The sequence below is a fragment of the Echeneis naucrates genome, chromosome 15 (genome assembly GCF_900963305.1).
Source record: "Echeneis naucrates chromosome 15, fEcheNa1.1, whole genome shotgun sequence".
Taxonomy (NCBI): domain Eukaryota; kingdom Metazoa; phylum Chordata; class Actinopteri; order Carangiformes; family Echeneidae; genus Echeneis; species Echeneis naucrates.
Window position 1 is genome coordinate 10263421 of NC_042525.1, and position 11834 is coordinate 10275254.

At 42.3% G+C, this 11834-nt stretch overlaps 1 protein-coding gene across 1 annotated transcript; it reads left to right on the forward strand.

Moving 5' to 3' along the window:
- The first annotated feature begins 10 nt into the window (after nucleotides 1-10).
- Nucleotides 11-2657, forward strand: LOC115055405 (zinc finger protein 503). Its single transcript, XM_029521177.1, has 2 exons — nucleotides 11-674; nucleotides 1085-2657. Exons 1-2 carry the CDS (start codon nucleotides 420-422, stop codon nucleotides 2513-2515), a joined length of 1686 nt encoding a protein of 561 aa, XP_029377037.1. The 5' UTR covers nucleotides 11-419; the 3' UTR covers nucleotides 2516-2657.
- Nucleotides 2658-11834: the final 9177 nt, after the last annotated feature.

Below are 11834 nucleotides of genomic sequence, written 5' to 3' on the forward strand. Positions count from 1 at the left end.
CAGGGTCCCATTTGATTGGAAGGCGGCAAAGGCTTTAATCTCGGACTAATTCAGCTGCTTTTGAAGTGAAAATTTCTACCAGTTCGTACTTCGGGAGTACAGAGCGAGGAGGTGCACACAGGCGCACAGAGAAGGCGCAGCGCTCATGGTGCAAGACGCAGCCTCGGATCTGCGATAACCTCGCACGGTCTCCCTCCAGCTGCCGCGCCTCGCCCCTCCACCACCAGGATTACTACCTATTATTGAATTTTACGATTCCTTTGCTTCTTTTTCTCCCCACCCTACCCCCCTCCTCCCCCCGAGAGAGTGAGGTTTTCTCTTTTCTCTTTCTTTTTTGTCTTTTTGTTTTTTTTTTTCGATTTGATTTTCTTAATGAATCTGAAGAAAACATCGCCGTTTCATTTCCTGACTATTGGGACATGATCACGTCGCCCTCGGCGTCTGTCCTGAAAAATAGTGATATTTCTGCAGCCTGGGAAAGCAGCAGTTCACGGAATAGCAGCTCGGCGAGCATCAACAAGCCTTTTCTCCACTCCGCGCCTCCGTCTGATCCACTACGGCAAGCGAACCGACTTCCCATCAAGGTTTTGAAAATGCTTACTGCACGGTCGGGACACATTTTGCACCCGGAGTATCTGCAGCCTTTGCCTTCCACCCCGGTCAGTCCCATAGAGGTAAGGACAACATTTTTGAATACTTAATGTCAGTACGATTACAATGCTGTACAATTTGGTTACTAGTGTTCTGCGGGACGTTTTTTTTGGTGGTGGTGGTGGGGGGGGGAGGCTATTGCTGCTTATCCCATAATATATCCCCATTGAACCAGTGTTTAACAGTTCTGCGCGGCAGGAAGCCTCGCAGTTTGTTTTTATAATCGTCTGGACTGTAGTTTTATTCACGGAAGAGCCGTGCGTAATTACATAGGCTCTAAAAAAATCCTGCTTGGAAAAATAAAGGGGGAATGTCCGTATGAAACCGCATTCCACCAGGGACGTATATTTTCTAACCCAGTAGAAGAAACATTTATCAACACCTCTTTAATCTTTTTTTTAACATCTTTTTTTATGTTATTTTTTTTTTGCAGCTAGATGCCAAGAAAAGTCCGCTGGCTCTGCTGGCGCAGACCTGCTCTCAGATCGGCAAACCGGACCCACCGCCCTCCTCCAAATTATCCTCCGTAACACCGAATGGATCTAGTGATAAGGAATCTAAATCCGGCCCTTTGAAATTAAGTGACATTGGTGTGGATGACAAATCTAGCTTCAAACCTTATTCTAAACCTTCAGACAAGAAGGACTCGTCTTCTGGCGTCTCGGGCGGAGAGAAGTCTGGTTTCCGAGTACCGAGCGCCACCTGCCAGCCGTTTACGCCGCGGACTGGCAGCCCCAACTCCAGCACTTCAGCCTCTCCCATGCCATCGGAGGGGAAATGTGGGGACAGGGATGAAAAGAAAGAGTCTGATTCTAACAAAAGTGGCTCTACGGACGGCTCTGGCACCACCAGCCACAGCAGGATAAGCGTGAGTTGCGGTGGAATTAACGTGGAGGTCAATCAGCACCAGGAGACGACGCCTGGCACTAAAACCACCTCCTCCTCGGAGTCCTCATCTGTCACTTCCGTATCCTCCGCGTCCGTTCTCGGGTCAGGACTCGTGGCGCCGGTTTCTCCTTACAAACCGGGACAGACAGTTTTCCCTTTGCCTCCTGCTGGTATGACCTACCCGGGCAGTTTGGCCGGGGCCTACGCTGGTTACCCTCAACACTTCCTGCCCCACGGGGGGAGTTTGGTAAACGCACAGCTGGCCAGTTCGCTGGGCTGCAGCAAGGCCGGATCCAGTCCTCTGGCTGGGGCTTCTCCCCCCTCTATCATGTCAGCCAGCCTGTGCAGAGACCCTTACTGCCTCAGTTACCATTGTGCCAGCCACTTGGCGGGCGCAGCCGGCGCGTCCTGCACGCACGACTCCGCAGCCGCGGCGGCCGCGAACGCCCTCAAGTCCAGCTACCCACTAATGTACCCGACACACCCCATCCACGGCGTGCACTCCTCGGCGCCGTCATTCAGCGGACACCCCCTATACCCGTACGGTTTCATGCTCCCCAATGACCCCCTCCCTCACGTTTGTAACTGGGTGTCGGCGAACGGACCTTGCGACAAGCGCTTCTCCACCTCGGAGGAGCTGCTGAACCACCTGAGGACACACACCGCTTTTACCGGGGCCGAGAAGTTGATATCCGGCTATCCGGGCTCTTCATCGCTGGCCAGCGCTGCAGCAGCGGCCATGGCCTGCCATATGCACATGCCCCCGTCAGGAGCTCCCGGGAGCCCCGGGACGTTGGCCCTCAGGAGCCCGCATCACGCGTTAGGACTCAGCAGCCGCTACCATCCGTACTCCAAAAGCCCCCTGCCGACACCCGGTGCCCCCGTTCCCGTCCCCGCCGCCACCGGCCCTTACTACTCCCCGTATGCACTGTATGGTCAGAGACTCACCACAGCATCAGCGCTTGGATACCAGTGAGGACAAAAGAAAAAAGTGACTTTGAAAAGTTTATAGTACTAAGAATGCAAATATAAAGACTTTTATATTAACAGCGCTAAAAAAAATAAAAATAAAAAAAAAACAACATCAACAAAAAAAAAACTTAATGGGCGGGATCCGTGGACTTCAACTGTATTTATTTATATGTCGGCTTAAAAGCAGGCGATAATAGCTGCAAATGGAAAATATTTGAGCAACTCAAAAAGTGCATTATGTTGAAACTGAACTCTATAGGTAAAGTGAAATCACACACATGTTAGAGTACTAATAAAAGTAGGGGTCTTCATTTCGATGTTAATTTGAAAATTGCTATGATTGTATTTGTTCTTATTTAATGTCTCATTGAGAAGAAAATAATTTACATGCATGTTTGTTTCTTAAATTTGAGGAGAAAAAAATGTCCACATTTTAAATTGCTGTTATTTTTCAGGTGTACACCTTGGAAAGAGAATTGGTATTTTTTTGTATGTATTCTGGAAGAAAAAAAAAAGAAACAAAAAAAAAAAAGCAATTCTGTTCCATATCTCCGTGTGCCCCATTTTCTTAAGTGTTAAACATTGTTCTCCAACTTATTTCACACTGACGTTTAAAAAGAAAAAGGCCATTAAAATTCATGTTTATTTTGTTTGTTTTTTTATGTCATCTTCGCTTTACAGGCCTATAGATTTTCTAGACTGCCATACTTCTCAAAATAGTAAATTGCTGTCACATGCGAACAAATTTGGACTATTTGTTCATATGATCTTCCTGTCTTTCTATTTTAATATTACTTCATGAGCCAAATGATGGAGAAGCTTTAAAAGTTTACTTTAATCAGAGCACATTATAAAGTTTAAATGAATCCACGTTGAATGAGGAGATAATTGTGTGTGTGTGTGTGTGTGTGGATTAAACGGACTTCTTTACAAAGTGAATTTGTATGAAAGAATTTAGTTTGCCGGTAGCTGAAATTTATCAGTTTGCTGTTTGAAATGGGTACATTTTTGACAAGGATTGACTTGATACATAAAATGCGCAAAAAGTCAATTTGTGAAATATGTCAGAGACAAATATGCTCGACGAGGGCAGCTCATTTTTCATTGTTTTTTTTTTTTTTAATCATGGGCAAACTTGTGTACTGTAAAACGCAAAATTAAAATAACAAAAAGTCACATTTACAACCTTAAAAGAAAGGCTGGCGTTGAATTGAATATTTTGGTGATTTCAAGAGAAACGCAAAAGAAAGTTTTTTTTTTTTTTTTTTAAGTTTATTGACAAAGTTGAGGATTGAGAATAAGACTCCTCTATCAGAGCGAAATTTCGACGGGGAGGCCATTAACTGGTGTATGTATGAAATGAGTTTGGGCCACTCCTGTTTTGACGGTCTTTACCTTGACGCCATTATTTAATTCGCCTTTAACAGTCCAATCCAGCTGTAAATCTAATGTACAGAGGAAATCAAGTTTGTTCGTGGAAGAAAAACAAACAAAAAAAAAAACGGGCTTGTGTAAAGTCGTGGGCACGCAGGCACAAACGCTCACAACTTGTGGACTAAGCTGACACTGAGATCCCATTAATTATAAAAAAAAATCCAATGTGAATAATTTAAATAATAATACTTTTAATATTTTAATATTTTTTCGTACAACGACAAAGAAATTTGTGATTTTATTTATGACTCTCTTGTGAAAGATTCGGAGCTTTATTGCGTTATAATAGAAAACTTAGGTGGCTGTTTGAGCTCATTTAGCCCCAATTAATAATCCATAGTGAATGGCTTTACGTCAGCAGGAGAAATAAAGGCCCATGTCGCGCTCATCGCCATCATCGACTCTAACCGGCGCTAATTTGCTCTCTCACTTCTTCCGGGCACAGTGTTGATCCAGCTGTTTCACACTTATTATTTTTTATTTGGACTCCCTCCCCAGATGTGCCGTCCCTTGTCCTCGGCGCAGCGGTTAGTCAGACGACACAAACTCCTCTCACAGTGTCTATAAGGCCCACACGCGTCCTAAACTGATGTAATGACGGTGAAAGGGAGCAATTTCCATTTTTACCCACATCATGGTGGCTGTGCTCGGAGGTCCCCGGTGGAAGGCAATTTATCATGTGCCCCTCCCCCTGGCCCTGTCACTGGAGGAACAGGCAGGCACATGTGTGCATGAATTACCCACCCTCCCACCTTCCCAGCCCTCCCCTCTCACTGAGCAGATTTGACACAGAGGAGAGGGAACATGGTGGATTAGAGTATGCAAGACTATTAAAGTACATATTCACTTTGTCCATCAAGGACTGAAAGTTCATGGGGTGTGCATGGTGTTACAAACAACAGACATATTCATCAAACCACGCCATAGTGTTAAATAATAATAAAAAAAAATGTAGGTATAATTAAAAAGCTGTGAATTTAAGCTGTCTTTAGTGAGAAACCTGCTTGATGCGATTTGGATATAACACACATCTTATTAACTAGGTAGAGAAAGTCAGTGTTTAGGAGGCACACAGGTCAGTGAGGGGGAGTTTAAAGTACCTAAAGTAAATATTAAGTATGCTACATTTTTCTCAAGGCCTCACAGACTTTCCACATGAAAATTGGAAATTGCCAACGCTGCAGAGAGGAAGCAGAATCTATATTCTATCATTCACAGGGTTCAGGAGTCTACACTGAAACATTGAGCTCTTACGCGCTTATCTATTTTGCAGCCCTCCAACTTTACAAAACGCTAATTAAATTATTTAGAAATGTAAAAGGGAGGGGAAAAAAACAAAATAAATAAAATAAAATAAAATACACTTTGCTTCTTTTGACAGGGGCTAAAGCAGCCATTTTGAAATTCTTGGAACATGCTTGCATCATCAAAGAGAGAAAGAGAGACGCTGCAGGAAACCTGGCAGGACATCTGGCAAAGGGGGGAGCCCAGGATGTGACTCACACACCTAACCCCATATTCAACCCGACTGAATTACCGCCACTAAAGCTGTCATTAGTGGGTGTGTGGCACAATATAAAGACATGTCGTCGTCTGCAGTGGCAAGTCTATAGTTTGGGTAACAGCTGTGTCAATAAGGGGATCCTGCTATAATGTTCAACCCCAAGCCAGACATGAGTCAAAGAGCAATTATTATCTTTTATGTATGTTTTTTCCCCCCAGAATACAGAAATTCTCAATGAAGGGAAAAAAAAGACACCCATCAGCTATAGGTTTGTTTACACTGTTTATGGGCACTTTATATTTCTTACTTGCAATTATGTTTTACAAGCCTAGATTGCTGCTTTTACACATTTTGGCTATATAGCCACTTCTCAGATACCACAGAGAACGGCCTCTGACCGTTACCATCTCAGCCTTCATGTGTATCCACAACTCTGCATTATACCTATATCTCAAATATGCCTTTGTACTCTAGTTGTAGTAAAAGGTGTCATCCTAGTTGGATACGCCCGGCTGCCATTATCTCGGTGTGATTTATGGTGATATGGGCTGCTGAGGTGCCCACAGTTTTGTGATTGTAGTAATGAAGCCATAAAGTGAGCAGCATGAAACAAAGCAGGGACTCGGCGGTCGTAAACAGATCCAGTGCTTGGGGAAAATCTGCACTAAATCTGCCTATTATCCAGGAGATTAAAAAAATCAACATTGTGGTTGGTCACGTGTCGTATCCATCAACGCTAAAGCACCCTTTTCTGACAAATTGATCCTAGAATGCAGTCCCCAACTGAGAGCTGTAATAGAGGTAATTTGGTTCTCAAAATCTGTGCCAAGGCAGACAGGAATCCCTCCCAGCTCTTCTACATGTGGTTACCCTGCTCATTGATTTACAAATGTAAAGTGCTCATCCAGGTGATGTGTGAGAAGTGGCAGTGTTGATCTATCTGTGCCACTCAGATCTCTCACCAGTGAGACACTTTCTTGTGCTTAGACAGCCTAATTGAGGTCATTTCTGTCTGCTTTGGGATCTACAGTCCGCTGGGGTGTTTTAGTGTTCAGATAATTTGCCCATTTTCTGATCCTGACAAAGAATATTTTATGGAAATGGACCCTTATTCTGGGCACCTTAATGGAGTATGTTGGAGTAGTATGTGAGCTGATGAGGTTGTTGTCTGTCACTGATGAATGCAAAAAGCAGAGAAAATGTCAGGGATGGGCTCAGCTCCAAAGAGCTTTTTGCCTTCATTTGTAATCACCAGTGCCTAAGCACAGTCTTCACGGTGCAACCGCACACAGTCGCAAGGTTATCCTAATTGTTTGAAGCTGGGTGAGTACAGCCTAAGACATCTTACAGTATTTGTCTTTGTGTGTCGCCAGCCAGTGGACTATCAAAGACACTTCAACTAACTTAATTTCAGGAAAAAAGCATTTTCTTTACGTTTTTTTTTTTTTTTTTTTTGACAGGTGGAGGTGTCAGCCTCCCACGTAATTGTTGTCTGCTGCTGTTCTCTCCTTCCTATGAGTAAACCTTGATGGTGTGTCACTGAATTTCCATGGGCGTGAGCCATCAATGACCACGATTCACATGTTCACTGACTACAGAAATCCAGATACTTCTGATCATTCGCACAGAAACAGAAGCCCACTTTCGCACTAACTTAAGCATATCCTGGCATGTTTTTTTTTTTTTTTTTTGTCAAATGCAAACAGGTAAGAGAGATAAAATTTAAAACTACATCAGCTAAAAATGAATAGAGAACGATGCCATTCACTGCATAGAAAATGATTTGCTAATACACATCACACTAGAATATAACGTGAATTAAAATAAGCAGGCAGCTATAAATTGGGATATTGTCTGAAGTTTACACAGGGAGAATTTTTTGTAAAGAAAAGCAAACTTGCCCATCTTGTATCTGCAAACACTGGAAGAGTAGGCTACTCTGCAAACAGTGGGACAGTTCACGCCACCCTCAAGGCCACCAGCTAATATTTTTATTTTTTACATTTCAATCAACAACTAATTGTCTATGTGCTGTTGTATACTGTGTGTGATACTGGGAAAAAAATCAAAATAAAATGGATTGTTTCCAGCATACCATGTATTGCTCAGAGGAGGATTATTTTCTTTGAGAAATGTTTTGTATTACTGTGAATAACTGTACCGTGTAACCACAACCCCAGCATGCTGACTTTTGAGGAAGGGTGTGGCTTTTGAACCTTTTCTTTGGGGGAAAATCTTGCTCTGTAGGTGCTGTTGTTGCTTGAGCCACCTACACGTAAAACCAAATAGCACGATGCAGAAAGTCAAGACACATTCTAAGAGGGACTTCCAAAGGATACTAAGAAATCATGTGGGTGTAGTCAAGTTAAAGGTAAGTGGATACAAGAAGCATAAAAAAAAACAAAAACAATTTTGCCTGCACTGTTTGACTAATGTGGAGATTTGTCTATTGGCTAACTTTTTGGCTTAGTTCTGCTATATAACAGTGGAAACTTGTTAAAGAGACCGTTTTGAGAATAGCTGAATCTAATGAGTTCTGTCTGAGGACAAGTTCAGGCCATGACAGCAAGCTAGCATTCGCAATACCTGGACAATAGCAGTCAATCTAAATGGAAAGCATTTTTAAAATGTTGTCAATTGTGTCTATGCTGCTTCGGTTACATGATGCCACAAATATCTGGTGTGAAAATATTTATTATCACCATTGAACGACAAAATAAGTTTGGCAAGGTTAGCACACGGAGGTAAAATCAGGGCTGGCTTTCATCCCCCCTTTATATACATTTTTATATGTCATGAAGAAACATAACATTTAATATTATAAATAGCATATTATATTGTACTTCTTTTATCGAGTGGCTTCTTACAACAGATGACTATCCTACTTAAAGGAGGAAATACTCACACTAAGCAAGTATGGTTACATTATTTTTTTTATTTTTTTTTACCATACAGCACAATTTCTGTTTTCAAAGACATCAGTTGTAAGGCACTATATGGGCTCATTAATAGTTCTTTGTCTTACAGTATTGTGGTACACCATAGGACTATTATCCGATCTGAGGACTTTATGTAGCCTCCACTTAAAAAAAGTAAGCACACAACCCACTGTGATGTTCTCCAGAGTTTCCTGGTTGGAGCAAAGTGTGAAAACAGCAATATGTAACACTTATGTGATTTATGAGAGCTATATTTATCACGTTGATATAAACTATTCAACTATTACCAGCCTCCACATTACTCCAGCAATTCATTCATGTCAGCGGACCAAACAATTCCCTCACCTCCACACCGACAACCCCAAACCAAACTACTTCTCTCTGCCTTGGCCCATGTGACTTTCAATAGAGACTTCTCCAAGGAAATAATAGGAGAGGGGGACATTTCTCAGTTCATCCACATGCAGTAAGTGATGATGCTGCGATGTATCACACATTGATCTGAGGCATTTCAGGGAGCCGAGCGTATTAAGAAGGGAGCGTAGTAGACTAATGGGCCTGACTGGGGGACAAATTGGGCAAGACATACAGCAACATAGCCCCAGGAAATATGGTGGCTCACATCACTTTTATTGCTTTAATGCATTTTAGTGTTAACTCTGAAATTGAACCGAAAATTACCTACAATCCATTTATTCTTTCCCCATTTTTTTTTTTTTTTTTGTGTTGTTGCTATTGCTGTCTGCCTTGCTGAAGGTGCAGGAAAAACGTTATGGGTAACCATATGCTTTTTATAATAGTGAGCCACATTATTGTTTAAAATATGATTACAGGGACATTATGCCCCTGCGAAAAAGAAAAAATATGGCAGATTACACAATATAGCTGCCATATATATTTCTGGTGATTACCTTCACAAGTGTTTAAGCAGAAAAAACAGTAGCTATCTATCATATTTTAGAGTTAGTATGTTCTAATAAGTATTTTTATTTTTATTGAGATGCTAAAAGCCCCTCTTGCAGGCATGTCTGTTGTTTGAACAGACTGTGTAGTTAATTTGATAGGAACAAAGCTGCTGCAGTAGTTTACCAGGATTACTCCTCTTTGTTATTTCTAATTAGTGATTCAAACTTAACTAACTGCAGATGAGGAACCCATAATAACAAGCTAAAAGATAATATAAGGTGTACAGCGCACAGTACGAACAGCACAGGTTTATATGTTTTGCTTGACACCCCCTCGTAGTTTAGATTAAATGCAACAGTTTTATGTGACGGGTGGCATGGTGGCATAGTGGTTAGCACTGTTGCCCCACAGTTAGAAGGTCCTCGATTGCTAGGCCTGGGGCCTTTCTGTGCAGAGTTTGTATGCTCTCCCCGTGCCTGTGTGGGTTTCCTCCAGGTATTCCGCTTTCCTCCCACCATCCAAAGACATCATGTTTGGGTTAACCTGCGGCTCTAAATTGTCCATTGGTCTGAGTGTGAGTGGTTGTTGGTCTCTGTCTGTCTCTTTGTGGTGGCCCTGCGATGGACTGGTGGCCTGTCCAGGGTGTGACCCGGAAACAAACAAGCAGTTGAGGATGAATAAATGAATGTTCTCAGTGACAAGAAACCCTCCTTTCTATGTGACTTGAGGTTAGCCAAAGGTGTTGTGACTATATGCTGAACTGCTCCCCCTATAGACAATATGCTCGTGAGCTGGAAGTCAGACAACGCACAGAAGTCAGTTGGGGTCCTTCTGATTAAGCAGCAATAGTTCATTTTTAAGCTGGCAAAAGCAAGATATTAACCCTTAGGGCTTTAAATATTATAAAACAAGAAGCGCATATAATGTACACACGCACACATTCTACACATCCAAGGAGTCAATCAAAAAATAAACATGAAATCTACAGAAAATTCGAATATACAGGAACTGTCACATGGAGGATTCTCACCACAAAGAAAGCAGGGAAGACAAGTGAAGGGTTCTCTTGAAACCTTAGGTAAATAAGAGGAATCAGGCGTTGAACATCCAGGTAATAACTGATGTTATGACTTGGCATTTGCTCTGACATGCATTTGAGACAGGAACATTAAAAGATATCCACCATTTGACAGGTATCACAGTTCCCCCAGGCAAGAAGGATTCTCATTTTGATGAGTGTGTCAGTCACAGTGAAGCCTGTCGACAAGCCAGATCTCGAGCACAGACGTTCAGGAATAACTCTTGCCTCAAAAATTACAAATGGAATATTTGAATTGCTGTGTGAAGGAAGGCTGATTATGGCTAAAGTACAAAATGTTTTGGTTGGAGTGCTGAGGCTTCAGTATCTCTGCAAATACTACAACATTGAGTAAAGCTTTTCTTACATAACCATGAAAGCCCCAAAAGTCTTCAAGTCAGTATTCTGTTCATCATATATTTCAAGTTGAACACAGTTTTCCTTTGGTGATGCACTAGAGTTTTTCTGCCCACCTCCATTTTTGCAGCAATATTGCGAAAAAAGCACCAATCTAAAACATCATAATCCACCACTTCCAGTGTGCATAGTGCTCCATAGTCGGCTCAGTGCAAACTGCTTGTACAAACTCCCAAAATGCATCATTCATAATCAGCTTCAATGAATTAGTTGTGACTGAAGCTGACAGGGCTGTGGAGAGATGGTGGACATCACAGAGTTTTAAATGCCACGCTCAGCGCCATGTGTGAATAGTCGCTCTGTATGCATTTTTCACTGCAACATGTGCCATGTTCAGTATATGACACTCACACTGATTTACTACCCTCTCCCAGCTAAATAATTTACAGGATATGGCTCTCTGTGCTTTTAATGGTTGTTGTATAGACCTGCTTGCCTTTAAAATGTTCCACAGGCAAGAAGCCATATGCCTGGATGGATTGGAGACCTCTCAGCACTGATTAATAAGCTGCTCAGTACTTCACTGCAAACAGGGTGCCATGAAACACAGCATCACCGGCAGCAGTCAAGGCGCAGGAGAACGCATTGCGTGCATTGTATACACCTGTGAAAAAGGGCCTCGAGTGCAGGACTCTGCAGGCAATATGGGTGATCTGATGTTGCGGCATGTATTTAAAATAATAGATCTGATTTAAATTTTGATGTGGGATTTACCCCTCGCCGCTCACAAGAGAGCTCTATTATGAAAAATGAATGGGTCTGTTTTTTTGGCAAAAGCGCTGTGTTTGTTGGCCTAAATGCCAGTTCAAAGAAACGCACCGTCAGTTCTTTGTGGGCGACCAGACTATTGGTCTGCAAACAAAGCCAGAGTATTTTTCATTGCACATGTCATTTAAACTTCAATTCATGGACGCCGCCAATCAAGCGGCATTGTTCATTTCATATATTACACCCTGTTAATGTTTAATGTCCCTGGCAGTTAATTGGATTTTGAGTGTATTCTTGTGGAAAAGGAGGCTTGATATCCAAGCGATTAATCATTTCA